The sequence below is a fragment of the Triturus cristatus genome, chromosome 9 (genome assembly GCF_964204655.1).
Source record: "Triturus cristatus chromosome 9, aTriCri1.1, whole genome shotgun sequence".
Lineage (NCBI taxonomy): Eukaryota > Metazoa > Chordata > Amphibia > Caudata > Salamandridae > Triturus > Triturus cristatus.
In genome coordinates this window covers 763,503,174-763,522,240 of record NC_140592.1, presented here as the reverse complement: position 1 = coordinate 763,522,240, position 19,067 = coordinate 763,503,174, and the positions used below count along the sequence as shown (strand labels likewise).

The following is a 19,067-nucleotide window of genomic DNA, read 5'->3' as shown; positions in this document are numbered from 1 at the left end:
AAAACTATAACACTTGCACTGGTTACTGCCACTGAGCATCTTTGAGGTACCGTAAACTTCAATGTTTGACTAACCCTCCTTAAATAGCTCAATTTAACCCAGAGAACATCTCTAGGCACTAATGTCATTCCATACCCGCATTAGAAGAACAGAAATGCTTTAGGTTTATGTCTGAACATCAGGACCAAAAACATGTTCCACATTACCAACTGAGGCATGCGTTCATGTTTTGTAAACCTGGACTGAGAATACATCACCTTCCTTCAGGATGAATCTGAAGCAAGGGTCAGTCAAGGACTGATGCCCAGAACACTTGAGGGTGGTTGTTTGTCAGATTATCATTGTTAGATGTATAGTATTATAAAAATAAATATTATTTACAAAAACACTGTGCCATTGGGTTTATATTTTCCATTATTAGCACAAACATATTTAGAACACAATATTTATGTCAAATGATATATGACAATGATATTCTGGCACCACACCTTTGTGGTCTGTCTGGTCTTGTACATGACTCAAGAGGGGATAATTTCAGGTGCAAATTTAAAGGCCAGACAGGCGTTCTCAAAATGAACTTCCCCTGAAATGGGTTACCAAGGAAGTAATATTCTAGTACTTGACACAAGTTCTATCTTTCTCACCACACATACCAGTCAAACCACAATATTTTGCACCATTTTCAGCCTGGATTTAGGGTTCATTTGGAGACCTTCATGGAGCTCTCATTAACTTAGGTGCAAGTTGACACTTACCACGCATGTTTATTAGTCCTGAGCGAGTTAAGGGCTTGATGATTTTGTTTCAATTTATGACAGTGGAAATACAATTGAAGGCACTTGCTCTGTTATGGAGTCATGGTTATAATGGTTCTCAACATGAAATTATTTTTCTTTATAAGGTGCTGCCATTCGCTTGCTAAAGAGTAGGGTGGATCTACCTGCGTTTAATAAAGATGCACCCTTCAAATGAGTTTGGTGTTATTTCCACTTAGCTCCGAAGAACGGCCTTCGTAGAGGCATTTACAAGAGCATGACATTACTGAGGTGGGTCGAAAATGTTGGCAATAGCCATAATATTCTAGGAAGGTTTTGTGTTGTTGAATAGGAGGGTTGACCAGACACCATAAATTGAGCCACAAATGAAGAGCAGTCAAATAACCATTACATAAACTGGAGGCAAAGGAGAGACCAGAGGGACCCTGAAAGTAAGTCCAGCGATGGGGCAACAATCAAGCAATTACAAAGTGGACACTGATGATTAACTAAGAAATAAGGAATTTCCACAGGAATTGATTATTCAGGTCCATTTCCCTTGGTTGTTCCTCATTCTGGCCCACACTTCCACTTGTAGGTTCCACAGACAAAACTATGGGTGAAAGTATATATCCCCTAAATCTGAAGGGGCCAGTAACTGCTATTACTGGTGCCATTGGAGTTAAGTGGCTACTCTTAAAGATGGCCTTCCTAGCACACAACTCTATCAGAGGGTATCCTGTCAAAGACTGTTCCTGTGGTCTGAACAAGTTGCAAAGTAAACCTATGTAGTCCTACTCAGTTGTTTCAGGGGCCTACCTCCTTTCTTCAGTGGAGGATCCCTCAAAGTCTTCTGAGGAGCACCACCATAGGTTGTGTGTGACCTCATGCCCTTTTATACTTCTCACTCAGTAAAAGAATAATCTATCCATCTTAATGCTCTTTCCTGGCGGACGTCCATGACAAGAGCTCTGAGTTTTCTTTTGCTGAAGCAACATCAGGAAAATGTGTTTAACAATGTACACACAAATAATTGTGAGAAGCCAGCATTATTACATGAAATGTGACTAAGGGAGTGGATATTTAGTTTTCTGTGAATAGAAAAAATAAATGTCACTGGCACAAAGGGCGTTTACTCCTTTCACATGAGTAACAATTTTAAATTTTCCCTGCCTTTCATAGCAAGCAAGAGCAGGAAAACTGAGTGATGATGGTGAGGTCCTCAATAGGGCACAAGGGCTGTCACTGTAACATAATGGCTGCTTGGTGGACAAGCACCAGGTCAAAGGTCTACAGTAGCAGAGCCAGCAGAGGTTCCGCTGGTGTACACCTGGCCCTACCCTGACTCTAAATGAAGCTGCGGAACTGCAACATTGGCTTGCGCAAGTACTGTGGATTAACTGTGGTGCTTCTGCACCACAAAGCTCTACATAAGGTCTGATATCTGGAAAAAGATCACTGACCAGAACCACATATGCAATAGTTTGTGCAGTTTCATCTCTCTACCCTACTTGCTAAGACTACTGTGTTAAGAAGAAATGAGAGCAGTACAGATGGGTGTACTGAATAGCAAGAAGGCTTTCTCACATGTTCACCATTTACAATTCTGTGTATTGAAAGAGCATCAAACTCACATGAACTCATCCGCCCACTAAGTTCTATTTCCTCTGAGCTTTGCTGGTTGCTGTAATATGACTCTTCTTCATGCGTGACTCTGAATAATATGTCTGGAGAGACTGCAGGATAAAATGCTACAAAAACAAACAAATGTGGTTATACACAATGGCTCCTGATTTTGTTTTGACTATGTAAACTTAAACATGACTGAAGGTGAGGACCACCATACTAGAGCAGCAGAATTAAGCAGAACTCACATTAATTTCATTGTGATAAAGAAAGTACAGCCACAATATGTAAACTCTGCTACATCAACATACCATTACATAGACCCTACCACATCAACACTAACCAATAAACTGAATGCACTATATCTTTATAACACTTACATAGACACCAGTGCATTGGCATGGTTAAGTTAAGTGTTTGTTTTAAGGTTGGTTAAGTAAAGAGTAAAGATAAGATTGATGGTTGATGTTAGTCTAGGGGGTCTACAATAAGGGTAAGAAGAAGGAGTTAAAAGTATGGTCAGGTTTAGGGTAAGGGTCTGAATTAGACCTAGAAATATTATACGGTTAGATTTTCGCATTAACGGAGGAAAATGTGGGTTTGTGCTCAGGGTTAGAGAAAGGAATAGGTTTACACTTACGGTCTGGCAAATGGTAATGTTTGCCTTAGGGTTAGGGTCAGGGTATCAGATAGCATTAGAGGTAGCATCCGTGGCAGATGATTTCAATTTAAGATGAATCCAAGTCAGGATGCCTACTATATGGGCAGCTCATTACATTAGAAAATAACCAAAGGCCTGATTTATATGTAGGCGGGCGCCATGGGGGTGGAGTGAATTACTCCGTCCTTATGCTGCTCAGCTAATTTATTAATGAACACCATGCAGGTGGTCATTTATAAAGGTATTGGCAGTGACCTTCAGTTCCTGCTCATTCAAGCCTAATCCAGTGCCGCCTTTTGACCAGGTGACACGGCTGCCGCACAGGTTTTCCCACCTGGATTTCTCCCGCTCACCGTTCTTCCTGTCAACAGACGCTTCACCCTCCCCAGTACCTACTTAATGCAGGCTGCTCTGCAACCATGCTGCGGGTGCACCGAAAGTGCACCAAAGGCAAGCGCGTCTGCGTCCATCCACTACTGGACTGTGCCCAGCGACAGGAATCCTGGCCCCACGACCATCCAATGCAACACCACAACCACAGCCGCCATGGAGCCAATGAACACAACCACTACTCCTTCGCGAACTCAACACACACCGGCAAACATGCTGCTGCTGCGCTTCCCCCAGCACCACGGTAAGGCCTTTCTCCTTCACCCATTGTGATTTCACCTGCGACACCTCAGACTCCAACACCACCACCTCCAAACAACCAATGCACGCCAAAACCACCACCCTACACCAACTGTCCACCATGCTCCTCAACTTCCCGTCTCTCTGGAAACACTCCACCGAAATCTGGGACCTCTTCAACAGCAACACACCTGACCTTCTCTTCCTGACCGACACATGGCTCAACCCAGCCTCCAACCCGGACATTGCTACAGCCATCCCGCCTGCCCACAAAATCATACACCACGTCCAAACCCACAAACAAGGTGGAGGACTTGCATTCATCTACAAAAACGCAATTGACTGTACCACCCCCACGGTCTCGGACAACAACCTCATGAAACACCTCGACTTCAAAATACAAACATACTACAATGCCACCCCTAACCGAACCCTCGCCTACCATCCCCTGGGCCCCAGAGCAGAATTTGGCAACCACATCGCAGACTTCATCCCTCCCCTCTCCATCAGATCAACCAACTACATCCTCATCGGGGACCTCAATTTTCATCTGGAAGACACCACAGATCCTACCTCAACTGCCCCCCTCAACAGCCTCAGCAACCTCAGACTCCCCCAGCTTGTCCAAGCTCCGACCCACGCAGCAGGACACACCCTCGACCCTGATTTTCTCCTCCAACACGATCACCACAACTAACTTGACTCCTCTCACATGGTCTGACCACTACATCATACATTTCAAGACAACCGCTCATCAAGCCACCCCATCAGAAATACCCAAAGCACCATCAAGACACTGGGGCAAAATATCAGAAGAAAACTGGACCATGACCCTCCAGAAACGCCCAACGGGGACTCCGATGCCAACACCGAGCGCTTCAAAAAATGGCACGTCAACTGCACCAACTGCTCCAACCTACAAAAACAACAAACGACCCAGCTGCTACACAAAAAACCTCAGGGAGTCCAAGCACGACTGCAAAAAACTAGAAAGAAAACTTGAGACTCACAAATACACCACTACGAGATTCACTTACAAAGCCGCCCTCAACCTCTACCACCAACAACTACGAGATGCAAAGAAAAAGGCCCTAACTCTAAGACTCAAAGCTAGCTCAAACAACGGCAAAAAACTCTTCACCATCACCAAATAGTTCAACAATTTTGCAGCTGCCAACAAAGACAACATCCCATCACAAGCACTCTGGAACAACCACTCAAACTTCTTCAAACAGAAAATGACCAAGATCTACACCACATTCTACCCACAGCTTACCAATACCAACTCCCCACCAACCGGACACTTCCTTCATTGCAAACAGCAGCTAAGCAAAGGAAGCCCCTCTCGAATGAAGAAACCACTGCCCTGATGAATTCTATCCACTCAGGAGCCCACTCAGACCCATGCCTCCACTTAATATACAACCCTGGAAAAACCACCATCTCCCCCGTGATCAACAGTGTCAATGCCTCCATAACAACTGCCACCTTCCCATCTTGCTGGAAAAATTGAGAAGTCACGCCCTATTGAAGAAACCAACAGCAGACCCCAACACCCTCAACAGCTACAGACCCATCTCACTTCTACCTTCTCCAGCTAAAGTCATGGAGAAAGTCATCAATACACACCTCGCAGATCACCTAGAACTCCATTATCTCCTATACAGCTCTCAATCCTGCTTTCACACCAACGACAGCAGAGAGACAGCCCTCATTGCGGCAACAAATGACAACAGAAGCATCCTCAACCGAGGAGAAATGGTCCCACTCATCCTCCTCATCCTCTATGCAGCTTTTGATACAGTCTCTCACAAGTCACTCATTAGAAAGCTTCTACACTTGTGTATCAGAGGACCGGCCCTCAAGTGGATATCCTCCTTCCTCACGGACAGAACTCAACAAGTTATACTTCCCCCCTACACCTCAGAACCCAAGAAACGTATCTGCAGATTCCCTCAAGGATCGTCACTCAGCCCAACACTCATCAATGTCTACATGACGCCCCTCGCAGACATCATCAGAGCCCACGGCATCAACGTAGTATCCTATGCCAAAGACACACAGCTCATCCTTTCTCTTAACCGGCTCAAGCAGCACTGCCAAATCAAACTTCGCCAACTGCATTAGCAACGTCACTACATGGATGAAAAACGACTGCCTCCAGCTCAACACAAACAAAACCGAAGTCCGAACTTCTGCAACAACCACTCCCCCAGGGAAGCCTCTTGGTGGCCCTCTAAACTTTGCCACGCCACCCATCCCAGTGGACCATTCTAAGAACCTCGGGATCATCCTGGACACCAACCTCACCATGGGCATCCAGATCAATGCCGTCTCCTCATCATGCTTCCACATCCTGAGAATGCTAAGCAAGATTTTCAAGTGGATCCCACTGAACACCAGACGAACAGTCACCTAGGCTGTTATCATGAGTAGACTTGATTAAAGAAACGCCTACTACATCGGAATCCCAGCCCACGTCCTATGAAAATTTCAGAGCGTGGCTGCCAGACAGATCCTGAACATCGCAAAAAATAACCACATCTCTTCACACCTCAACAATCTCTACTGGCTCTCAGTCCATAAAGATGTAAGTTCAAACTACTCACGACACCCACAAAGATCTCCACAACCCCGATTCAGCTCACCTCAACCACCGCCTCAATTTCTACCAACCCACCAGACACCTTTGATTTGCATCCCAGACAAGAGCACACCTTCCTCGCATCAAGAAGACCAGAAGACGAGGATGCTCCTTCTCATACCTAGCAGCCAAGTACTCGAACGAAGTCCTGATACATCTCAGAACCTCCCCCCTCCCACGTGGACTTACGAAGCAACCTTGCAACATGGCTCCTCCAGACAAAACAGGCATGATCCCCTCCTCCCCCTCAGGACTGCCCTACTAAGCGCCTGGATACTCTCATGGGTGATGAGCCGTGATCTACAAATTCACATAGCATAACAACAGGAACCGCCATCATGGCAGGTCTTGTCATTGCATTTTACTGTTTGCTACGGGACTGGGTCGGAAGAAAACAGCCCTACAGCAAACTGTTTTCTTTTTTTCCTTTTCAAAAAGAAAGTCCTGAAACAGGATTTCCTGTCCCCCAAGGTGAGGGGAGCATTACAATGGTTTTCATTGTTCAAGGAACAGTAAAAAATTACTACATGTCCACTGATCTAAATTGGGTGGGCAGACGTGTAGCCATTTCTTCGTCAGTCCATACTCCCCAGGGCCGTTGGAGACATTTGGCCTCAGTGGAGATGGTGCAGTCTTTGCCGTGGAAAAACATAAGGTCCAACTCACAATGAAATTTGGCAGGCTGAACACTATTTTGGCATGGAGGGCTCTCCGATGCTGTTGCGATGGAGTACCCACTCCGCCAATATATAAATAAGGTCCAAAGTCTGTTCTGTTAGCAATTACCTCTCAGAGAAAGGTTTTACTTTGTCCTACTTACATTCAATAGGATAATGCATGTTGGTTCTCTCCAAATCCAGTGTATCTTGGGTGTATTCTTCTTTCACCTTGTAAATCCGTAGTAAAGTGCTTGGATTGACAATGTGATAGCCTGTTATTAAAGATGTGTAAAAGTTATTGTCTTTTAGAACTGGAACTAAACAGCTGATGGAGAGAAACAGAGAAATAGAGAGATGGATCACATCGAGGCAAAAAGAAATTGATTGAAAAACAATAAGAAAGAGGATAAATTCGTAGAGTGAGAGAGAAACAAAAAAGACAGAATGAGCTCTAAACTGAGAATTTGAAAAAGTCGAAGATGATGTAAATAGAGTGACATATACACACAGATAGCGTGAAAGAGATAGAAAGAAAAATCAGTTGCCAAGAGAAATTACAATCGGGCCTTTTTTTTTATTTGAAAAGTTTTATATAGCGCTGGCTAGACCCGGAGGTATCAGAGCGCTTTACATGAGGTAGGACATTGGTTTCAGAACATTGTTACATAGTTACATCAGTTGCTGGGGCGTCGCAAAACATAGAAAGGGAAACAGTATAACGTAGTTACATGAGTAACAACAGCATAGCATAGCATAAGAAAGAAACTGGCAAGGAGGAAAATACTTCAGAGGGCACCGAAAAGTCAGGCTGGAAAGGGGGAGGCAGACAGAGTCACGGAGGGAGAAGGCAAGGGAGGGAAAAGAAAAACAACGGGGAGACAAGGAAAACAATGTCCGATGTCTGGCTGGGTAGGTGACGGCCGAGGGGTGAACCAGAGCCAACTCCTCTATAGCTGCATAGGACAGCTCCACCGGGCATCGGCCAAGGTTGCTCGGGTACCGCGGTATGAACAGACGGTTATGAGGATAAGTGAGAAACAAGTCACAAATTACATCAGTTATAAGGGCATGTTACACAGATGTTACTAGAGCATAGAATAGCACCAATACATAGAAAAACAATGTTACACGGTCACATGAGTAAATAGGGTATTAGATAACAGACACATATCCTAGGGGCATAGAAGGTAAGGGAGGAAAGAAAAAGGGATAAGGAATGCAGCTCGGGTCAGGCAGACCAGCAAGGGGAGAGCCACTGGGATGGGAGACAACCACAGGAATAAGGAGGGCAGGAGATCGCAGATACTGTGTCTAATGTCCGGCTGGGTAGGTGACGGCCGAGGGGGTAAACCAGAGCCGATCTCCTCTATAGCTGTCTAGGCAGCTCCACCGGGCATTGGCCATGTTGCACGGTCTCATACATGCATGGAAATGTATTTGTAATAATACATTTTTAGAGGCTTTCATTTGACTGCAATTTTGACACTCACTTAGCGCTTGGGGGAGCAAGTAACATTTCTAACCCTGTGCATACTTCCACTATTTGAGCTTTGGGATCGCCCTGGCTGGCTCTACCCGGAGGTATCAGAGCACGTTACATGAGGACAAAATTACTTCAATTACATCAGGTCAGAAACAAAGACAAAGCGAAGGTATACATAGAAACAGTCCTGTGGAGCATAGAGGAGATAGAACTTAGGGGGAACATTGCAAAGTCATAGTAAGCAAACAGTAGTACGGAACTACATCAATTACCAGGGCACAAAAACAAAACCTTGCATCGGCTACCAGGGAAAGAAGAAACGTAAGAACAGGTCAGAAGAGAACACAAAGGTGGAGGGGGAGGGGAGATGAGCCCAAAACTGGACAAGGGACAAATCAGGCAAACCGGCGGCGAGTAACAACTAAATATCATGAGTCACATAAAGACAAAGTCAACAAATAAACCTGACAGGTGGGGGACAAGGAATCCACGTTTTTTTTGTTTTTTTTAAAGATTTTTTTTTATACACATTAGGAGATGTTCTTTTTTATTATTAAAGGTCACAATAGGTCAAACCCAATTCTTTGAGGTTGGATTATTTAAGGACCGGCATTTTTCTTTGTATTAGGTGAAGGCCTTGGGCAGGATGCACTTTTCAGTAACAAACCAAAGATCAAACAATAAAGTACAAAGTTTCAAATATGATGGACTAGCTGCATTATGCAATGATGTTTTGAATGCTTTGCACAGCAAAACTTAAAATTATGTTTTAAACAACTTCATTTTTTTAACAATATTTTTTATGAATAATAGAGAATAATTTTTTGTGAATGTATTCATATTTCCCTGTTGTTGACATATTTATTATATTTCATATTTATAATTATTTATTTATTGCATGTTCACAATTTGGCGCCGGTTGACGAATCCTCGCGAAATTTTCAAAACTAATGGGGCGCTCCGCTCAGCTCCTACCCTGAAAGTCTCGGGGTGATTCGTCAAGTGGGGGCCGAAAAAAAAGGGGGGTCCCAAAACGCGTTTTCCCCATGCATTTTTCCATAGGACCTTTAGACACAGCTACAGCCCGAACGGCTGAACAGAATTACTTGAAATTTGGCAGAGAGGTAGCCATAAGGTCAAGGAAGTGCCTTTTGCAGGTCTGGTGTAAATCTGTTCAGTATTTCCTGAGAAAATAGCATTTAAAAGCATATCAATATCTATACGCGCGCACCGTGCGCGCACAGTGCGCGCATCCTGCCGTGCGCGAGCGCAATTCTGATTGGTTGTTAGATGTCGGTAAACATTCGAATCGGTCGAAACCAGGAAGTGTCAGCCGCCATTTTGTCTCTCGCAGTCTGAGGGGGTGAAAAACAAAGGTGGAGAACGTGAAAAGGGGGCAGAGTGGACAGTTCCTGACCCCCTAGCCTTGGTCAGGGGGACACGGAAGGACCCCCAAGGGAGAAAAAAAAAATTTTAAATCGCGAGGTGCGTGCACCCTGAGCGCACTGCGAACCGTGGGCGCTCGGTGCGCGAAGCGCACCGAGTGCCCACAGAGCGCGCACGGTGCGCGCACGGTGTAAAACCTGAAAAAAATAAATACATAACTTAGCATTTAAAAAACCGTACAAATTCACTGAAAAAAACCATAGGTTTCACACACGTTATAGTTACGAATTAGCATTTAAAAAACCTTGCAAATTCACTTAAAAAAACCATAGGTTTCACACATGTTATAGTTAGCTGGACATTTCACTCGTAAAAAACCAATGAAATTCCCCCGTTATAGTTACTGCAGGCAACTATAACTCACGCGACCGCAATCCTCTGCTGATGACGTCAGATATTACATCACTGATGACATATGTGTCTTTCTGAAAAAACAATATTTGTAATATATGTATAGCTAAAGATTAATGGAAGAAGACATGGGTAAATAAGTGTCTAAATACAGTGATGTAATATCTGACGTCATCAGCAGAGGATTGCAGTCGCGTGAGTTATAGTTGCCTGCAGTAACTATAACGGGGGAATTTCATTGGTTTTTTACGAGTGAAATGTCCAGCTAACTATAACATGTGTGAAACCTATGGTTTTTTAAGTGAATTTGCAAGGTTTTTTAAATGCTAATTCGTAACTATAACGTGTGTGAAACCTATGGTTTTTTCAGTGAATATATATATATATATATATATATATATATATATATATTAATAAACAAAGTGCCCTAAAGCATTTGAAGGGTCACTCGACGTCGCCCGCACCATCCGGCCTAATGTTGCTGCTCTCCTCGTCCTCCAGCAATTACTCATGAATTCCCCCGACGCGTTTCGAGGCTGTCACGCCTCTTAATCATGGGGCTGCTTGAAGAAGAATGGCATCGCGGACTCACATTATTTAAATTCTAGGCATCATTTATTTCAACACAGCCCCTCCCATGGTCTTTGCTAAGTGCAGTTGCCCAGGATGCATTATGGGATGTGTAGTCGCCAATGCGAGTATAGTCATTAATCCCTTAAGTAGGTGCGATGTCCATTCGTGAATAAAGCTTATATTTGTCCTTGGTAGGATGTGGAAGACAACAGGAGGGCACTTTGCTGCAAATGGAACGACGTGCTGAAACGGAGCAACACAGTTTCACCCCACAGCCTCTCAGACAAGCTCGAGATGGTGCCCTTCCAGGACCGGACCGCCCTGCAAACAATTAATAAACAAAGTGCCCTAAAGCATTCGAAGGGTCACTCGACGTCGCCCGCACCATCCGGCCTAATGTTGCTGCTCTCCTCGTCCTCCAGCAATTACTCATGAATTCCCCCGACGCGTTTCGAGGCTGTCACGCCTCTTAATCATGGGGCTGCTTGAAGAAGAATGGCATCGTGGACTCACATTATTTAAATTCTAGGCATCATTTATTTCTACACAGCCCCTCCCATGGTCTTTGCTAAGTGCAGTTGCCCAGAATGCATTATGGGATGTGTAGTCGCCAATGCGAGTATAGTCATTAATCCCTTAAGTAGGTGCGATGTCCATTCGTGAATAAAGCTTATATTTGTCCTTGGTAGGATGTGGAAGACAACAGGAGGGCACTTTGCTGCAAATGGAACGACGTGCTGAAACGGAGCAACACAGTATCACCCCACAGCCTCTCAGACAAGCTCGAGATGGTGCCCCTTCCAGGACCGGACCGCCCTGCAAACAATTAATAAACAAAGTGCCCTAAAGCATTCGAAGGGTCACTCGACGTCGCCCGCACCATCCGGCCTAATGTTGCTGCTCTCCTCGTCCTCCAGCAATTACTCATGAATTCCCCCGACGCGTTTCGAGGCTGTCACGCCTCTTAATCATGGGGCTGCTTGAAGAAGAATGGCATCGCGGACTCACATTATTTAAATTCTAGGCATCATTTATTTCTACACAGCCCCTCCCATGGTCTTTGCTAAGTGCAGTTGCCCAGGATGCATTATGGGATGTGTAGTCGCCAATGCGAGTATAGTCATTAATCCCTTAAGTAGGTGCGATATCCATTCGTGAATAAAGCTTATATTTGTTCTTGGTAGGATGTGGAAGACAACAGGAGGGCACTTTGCTGCAAATGGAACGACGTGCTGAAACGGAGCAACACAGTTTCACCCCACAGCCTCTCAGACAAGCTCGAGATGGTGCCCCTTCCAGGACCGGACCGCCCTGCAAACAATTAATAAACAAAGTGCCCTAAAGCATTCGAAGGGTCACTCGACGTCGCCCGCACCATCCGGCCTAATGTTGCTGCTCTCCTCGTCCTCCAGCAATTACTCATGAATTCCCCCGACGCGTTTCGAGGCTGTCACGCCTCTTAATCATGGGGCTGCTTGAAGAAGAATGGCATCGCGGACTCACATTATTTAAATTCTAGGCATCATTTATTTCTACACAGCCCCTCCCATGGTCTTTGCTAAGTGCAGTTGCCCAGGATGCATTATGGGATGTGTAGTCGCCAATGCGAGTATAGTCATTAATCCCTTAAGTAGGTGCGATGTCCATTCGTGAATAAAGCTTATATTTGTCCTTGGTAGGATGTGGAAGACAACAGGAGGGCACTTTGCTGCAAATGGAACGACGTGCTGAAACGGAGCAACACAGTTTCACCCCACAGCCTCTCAGACAAGCTCGAGATGGTGCCCCTTCCAGGACCGGACCGCCCTTCAAACAATTAATAAACAAAGTGCCCTAAAGCATTCGAAGGGTCACTCGACGTCGCCCGCACCATCCGGCCTAATGTTGCTGCTCTCCTCGTCCTCCAGCAATTACTCATGAATTCCCCCGACGCGTTTCGAGGCTGTCACGCCTCTTAATCATGGGGCTGCTTGAAGAAGAATGGCATCGCGGACTCACATTATTTAAATTCTAGGCATCATTTATTTCTACACAGCCCCTCCCATGGTCTTTGCTAAGTGCAGTTGCCCAGGATGCATTATGGGATGTGTAGTCGCCAATGCGAGTATAGTCATTAATCCCTTAAGTAGGTGCGATGTCCATTCGTGAATAAAGCTTATATTTGTCCTTGGTAGGATGTGGAAGACAACAGGAGGGCACTTTGCTGCAAATGGAACGACGTGCTGAAACGGAGCAACACAGTTTCACCCCACAGCCTCTCAGACAAGCTCGAGATGGTGCCCCTTCCAGGACCGGACCGCCCTGCAAACAATTAATAAACAAAGTGCCCTAAAGCATTCGAAGGGTCACTCGACGTCGCCCGCACCATCCGGCCTAATGTTGCTGCTCTCCTCGTCCTCCAGCAATTACTCATGAATTCCCCCGACGCGTTTCGAGGCTGTCACGCCTCTTAATCATGGGGCTGCTTGAAGAAGAATGGCATCGCGGACTCACATTATTTAAATTCTAGGCATCATTTATTTCTACACAGCCCCTCCCATGGTCTTTGCTAAGTGCAGTTGCCCAGGATGCATTATGGGATGTGTAGTCGCCAATGCGAGTATAGTCATTAATCCCTTAAGTAGGTGCGATGTCCATTCGTGAATAAAGCTTATATTTGTCCTTGGTAGGATGTGGAAGACAACAGGAGGGCACTTTGCTGCAAATGGAACGACGTGCTGAAACGGAGCAACACAGTTTCACCCCACAGCCTCTCAGACAAGCTCGAGATGGTGCCCCTTCCAGGACCGGACCGCCCTGCAAACAATTAATAAACAAAGTGCCCTAAAGCATTCGAAGGGTCACTCGACGTCGCCCGCACCATCCGGCCTAATGTTGCTGCTCTCCTCGTCCTCCAGCAATTACTCATGAATTCCCCCGACGCGTTTCGAGGCTGTCACGCCTCTTAATCATGGGGCTGCTTGAAGAAGAATGGCATCGCGGACTCACATTATTTAAATTCTAGGCATCATTTATTTCTACACAGCCCCTCCCATGGTCTTTGCTAAGTGCAGTTGCCCAGGATGCATTATGGGATGTGTAGTCGCCAATGCGAGTATAGTCATTAATCCCTTAAGTAGGTGCGATGTCCATTCGTGAATAAAGCTTATATTTGTCCTTGGTAGGATGTGGAAGACAACAGGAGGGCACTTTGCTGCAAATGGAACGACGTGCTGAAACGGAGCAACACAGTTTCACCCCACAGCCTCTCAGACAAGCTCGAGATGGTGCCCCTTCCAGGACCGGACCGCCCTGCAAACAATTAATAAACAAAGTGCCCTAAAGCATTCGAAGGGTTACTCGACATCGCCCGCACCATCCGGCCTAATGTTGCTGCTCTCCTCGTCCTCCAGCAATTACTCATGAATTCCCCCGATGCGTTTCGAGGCTGTCACGCCTCTTAATCATGGGGCTGCTTGAAGAAGAATGGCATCGCGGACTCACATTATTTAAATTCTAGGCATCATTTATTTCTACACAGCCCCTCCCATGGTCTTTGCTAAGTGCAGTTGCCCAGGATGCATTATGGGATGTGTAGTCGCCAATGCGAGTATAGTCATTAATCCCTTAAGTAGGTGTGATGTCCATTCGTGAATAAAGCTTATATTTGTCCTTGGTAGGATGTGGAAGACAACAGGAGGGCACTTTGCTGCAAATGGAATGACGTGCTGAAACGGAGCAACACAGTTTCACCCCACAGCCTCTCAGACAAGCTCGAGATGGTGCCCCTTCCAGGACCGGACCGCCCTTCAAACAATTAATAAACAAAGTGCCCTAAAGCATTCGAAGGGTCACTCGACGTCGCCCGCACCATCCGGCCTAATGTTGCTGCTCTCCTCGTCCTCCAGCAATTACTCATGAATTCCCCCGACGCGTTTCGAGGCTGTCACGCCTCTTAATCATGGGGCTGCTTGAAGAAGAATGGCATCGCGGACTCACATTATTTAAATTCTAGGCATCATTTATTTCTACACAGCCCCTCCCATGGTCTTTGCTAAGTGCAGTTGCCCAGGATGCATTATGGGATGTGTAGTCGCCAATGCGAGTATAGTCATTAATCCCTTAAGTAGGTGCGATGTCCATTCGTGAATAAAGCTTATATTTGTCCTTGGTAGGATGTGGAAGACAACAGGAGGGCACTTTGCTGCAAATGGAACGACGTGCTGAAACGGAGCAACACAGTTTCACCCCACAGCCTCTCAGACAAGCTCGAGATGGTGCCCCTTCCAGGACCGGACCGCCCTGCAAACAATTAATAAACAAAGTGCCCTAAAGCATTCGCAGGGTCACTCGACGTCGCCCGCACCATCCGGCCTAATGTTGCTGCTCTCCTCGTCCTCCAGCAATTACTCATGAATTCCCCCGACGCGTTTCGAGGCTGTCACGCCTCTTAATCATGGGGCTGCTTGAAGAAGAATGGCATCGCGGACTCACATTATTTAAATTCTAGGCATCATTTATTTCTACACAGCCCCTCCCATGGTCTTTGCTAAGTGCAGTTGCCCAGGATGCATTATGGGATGTGTAGTCGCCAATGCGAGTATAGTCATTAATCCCTTAAGTAGGTGCGATGTCCATTCGTGAATAAAGCTTATATTTGTCCTTGGTAGGATGTGGAAGACAACAGGAGGGCACTTTGCTGCAAATGGAACGACGTGCTGAAACGGAGCAACACAGTTTCACCCCACAGCCTCTCAGACAAGCTCGAGATGGTGCCCCTTCCAGGACCGGACCGCCCTGCAAACAATTAATAAACAAAGTGCCCTAAAGCATTCGAAGGGTCACTCGACGTCGCCCGCACCATCCGGCCTAATGTTGCTGCTCTCCTCGTCCTCCAGCAATTACTCATGAATTCCCCCGACGCGTTTCGAGGCTGTCACGCCTCTTAATCATGGGGCTGCTTGAAGAAGAATGGCATCGCGGACTCACATTATTTAAATTCTAGGCATCATTTATTTCTACACAGCCCCTCCCATGGTCTTTGCTAAGTGCAGTTGCCCAGGATGCATTATGGGATGTGTAGTCGCCAATGCGAGTATAGTCATTAATCCCTTAAGTAGGTGCGATGTCCATTCGTGAATAAAGCTTATATTTGTCCTTGGTAGGATGTGGAAGACAACAGGAGGGCACTTTGCTGCAAATGGAACGACGTGCTGAAACGGAGCAACACAGTTTCACCCCACAGCCTCTCAGACAAGCTCGAGATGGTGCCCCTTCCAGGACCGGACCGCCCTGCAAACAATTAATAAACAAAGTGCCCTAAAGCATTCGAAGGGTTACTCGACATCGCCCGCACCATCCGGCCTAATGTTGCTGCTCTCCTCGTCCTCCAGCAATTACTCATGAATTCCCCCGATGCGTTTCGAGGCTGTCACGCCTCTTAATCATGGGGCTGCTTGAAGAAGAATGGCATCGCGGACTCACATTATTTAAATTCTAGGCATCATTTATTTCTACACAGCCCCTCCCATGGTCTTTGCTAAGTGCAGTTGCCCAGGATGCATTATGGGATGTGTAGTCGCCAATGCGAGTATAGTCATTAATCCCTTAAGTAGGTGCGATGTCCATTCGTGAATAAAGCTTATATTTGTCCTTGGTAGGATGTGGAAGACAACAGGAGGGCACTTTGCTGCAAATGGAACGACGTGCTGAAACGGAGCAACACAGTTTCACCCCACAGCCTCTCAGACAAGCTCGAGATGGTGCCCCTTCCAGGACCGGACCGCCCTGCAAACAATTAATAAACAAAGTGCCCTAAAGCATTCGAAGGGTCACTCGACGTCGCCCGCACCATCCGGCCTAATGTTGCTGCTCTCCTCGTCCTCCAGCAATTACTCATGAATTCCCCCGACGCGTTTCGAGGCTGTCACGCCTCTTAATCATGGGGCTGCTTGAAGAAGAATGGCATCGCGGACTCACATTATTTAAATTCTAGGCATCATTTATTTCTACACAGCCCCTCCCATGGTCTTTGCTAAGTGCAGTTGCCCAGGATGCATTATGGGATGTGTAGTCGCCAATGCGAGTATAGTCATTAATCCCTTAAGTAGGTGCGATGTCCATTCGTGAATAAAGCTTATATTTGTCCTTGGTAGGATGTGGAAGACAACAGGAGGGCACTTTGCTGCAAATGGAACGACGTGCTGAAACGGAGCAACACAGTATCACCCCACAGCCTCTCAGACAAGCTCGAGATGGTGCCCCTTCCAGGACCGGACCGCCCTGCAAACAATTAATAAACAAAGTGCCCTAAAGCATTCGAAGGGTCACTCGACGTCGCCCGCACCATCCGGCCTAATGTTGCTGCTCTCCTCGTCCTCCAGCAATTACTCATGAATTCCCCCGACGCGTTTCGAGGCTGTCACGCCTCTTAATCATGGGGCTGCTTGAAGAAGAATGGCATCGCGGACTCACATTAATTAAATTCTAGGCATCATTTATTTTTACACAGCCCCTCCCATGGTCTTTGCTAAGTGCAGTTGCCCAGGATGCATTATGGGATGTGTAGTCGCCAATGCGAGTATAGTCATTAATCCCTTAAGTAGGTGCGATGTCCATTCGTGAATAAAGCTTATATTTGTCCTTGGTAGGATGTGGAAGACAACAGGAGGGCACTTTGCTGCAAATGGAACGACGTGCTGAAACGGAGCAACACAGTTTCACCCCACAGCCTCTCAGACAAGCTCGAGATGGTGCCCCTTCCAGGACCGGACCGCCCTGCAAACAATTAATAAACAAAGTGCCCTAAAGCATTCGAAGGGTCACTCGACGTCGCCCGCACCCTCCGGCCTAATGTTGCTGCTCTCCTCGTCCTCCAGCAATTACTCATGAATTCCCCCGACGCTTTTCGAGGCTGTCACGCCTCTTAATCATGGGGCTGCTTGAAGGAGAATGGCATCGCGGACTCACATTATTTAAATTCTAGGCATCATTTATTTCTACACAGCCCCTCCCATGGTCTTTGCTAAGTGCAGTTGCCCAGGATGCATTATGGGATGTGTAGTCGCCAATGCGAGTATAGTCATTAATCCCTTAAGTAGGTGCGATGTCCATTCGTGAATAAAGCTTATATTTGTCCTTGGTAGGATGTGGAAGACAACAGGAGGGCATTTTGCTGCAAATGGAACGACGTGCTGAAACGGAGCAACACAGTTTCACCCCACAGCCTCTCAGACAAGCTCGAGATGGTGCCCCTTCCAGGACCGGACCGCCCTGCAAACAATTAATGAACAAAGTGCCCTAAAGCATTCGAAGGGTCACTCGACGTCGCCCGCACCATCCGGCCTAATGTTGCTGCTCTCCTCGTCCTCCAGCAATTACTCATGAATTCCCCCGACGCGTTTCGAGGCTGTCACGCCTCCTAATCATGGGGCTGCTTGAAGAAGAATGGCATCGCGGACTCACATTATTTAAATTCTAGGCATCATTTATTTCTACACAGCCCCTCCCAAGGTCTTTGCTAAGTGCAGTTGCCCAGGATGCATTATGGGATGTGTAGTCGCCAATGCGAGTATAGTCATTAATCCCTTAAGTAGGTGCGATGTCCATTCGTGAATAAAGCTTATATTTGTCCTTGGTAGGATGTGGAAGACAACAGGAGGGCACTTTGCTGCAAATGGAACGACGTGCTGAAACGGAGCAACACAGTTTCACCCCACAGCCTCTCAGACAAGCTCGAGATGGTGCCCCTTCCAGGACCGGACCGCCCTGCAAACAATTAATAAACAAAGTGCCCTAAAGCATTCGAAGGGTCACTCGACGTCGCCCGCACCCTCCGGCCTAATGTTGCTGCTCTCCTCGTCCTCCAGCAATTACTCATGAATTCCCCCGACGCGTTTCGAGGCTGTCACGCCTCTTAATCATGGGGCTGCTTGAAGAAGAATGGCATCGCGGGCTCACATTAATTAAATTCTAGGCATCATTAATTTCTACCCAGCCCCTCCCATGGTCTTTGCTAAGTGCAGTTGCCCAGGATGCATTATGGGATGTGTAGTCGCCAATGCGAGTATAGTCATTAATCCCTTAAGTAGGTGCGATGTCCATTCGTGAATAAAGCTTATATTTGTCCTTGGTAGGATGTGGAAGACAACAGGAGGGCACTTTGCTGCAAATGGAACGACGTGCTGAAACGGAGCAACACAGTTTCACCCCACAGCCTCTCAGACAAGCTCGAGATGGTGCCCCTTCCAGGACCGGACCG

At 46.5% G+C, this 19,067-nt stretch overlaps 1 protein-coding gene across 1 annotated transcript in view; it reads right to left on the bottom strand.

Moving 5' to 3' along the window:
- The window catches only part of LOC146798806 (uncharacterized), a 128,979-nt gene that overhangs the window by 41,692 nt on the left and 68,220 nt on the right, over positions 1 to 19,067 (bottom strand). The window contains exons 3-4 of the mRNA XM_085626116.1: positions 7,137 to 7,247; positions 2,390 to 2,506 (exon numbers count right to left, since the gene is read on the bottom strand). Coding sequence (XP_085482242.1) covers positions 2,390 to 2,506; positions 7,137 to 7,247 — 228 coding nt within the window. The remainder of the gene's footprint in view (positions 1 to 2,389; positions 2,507 to 7,136; positions 7,248 to 19,067) is intronic.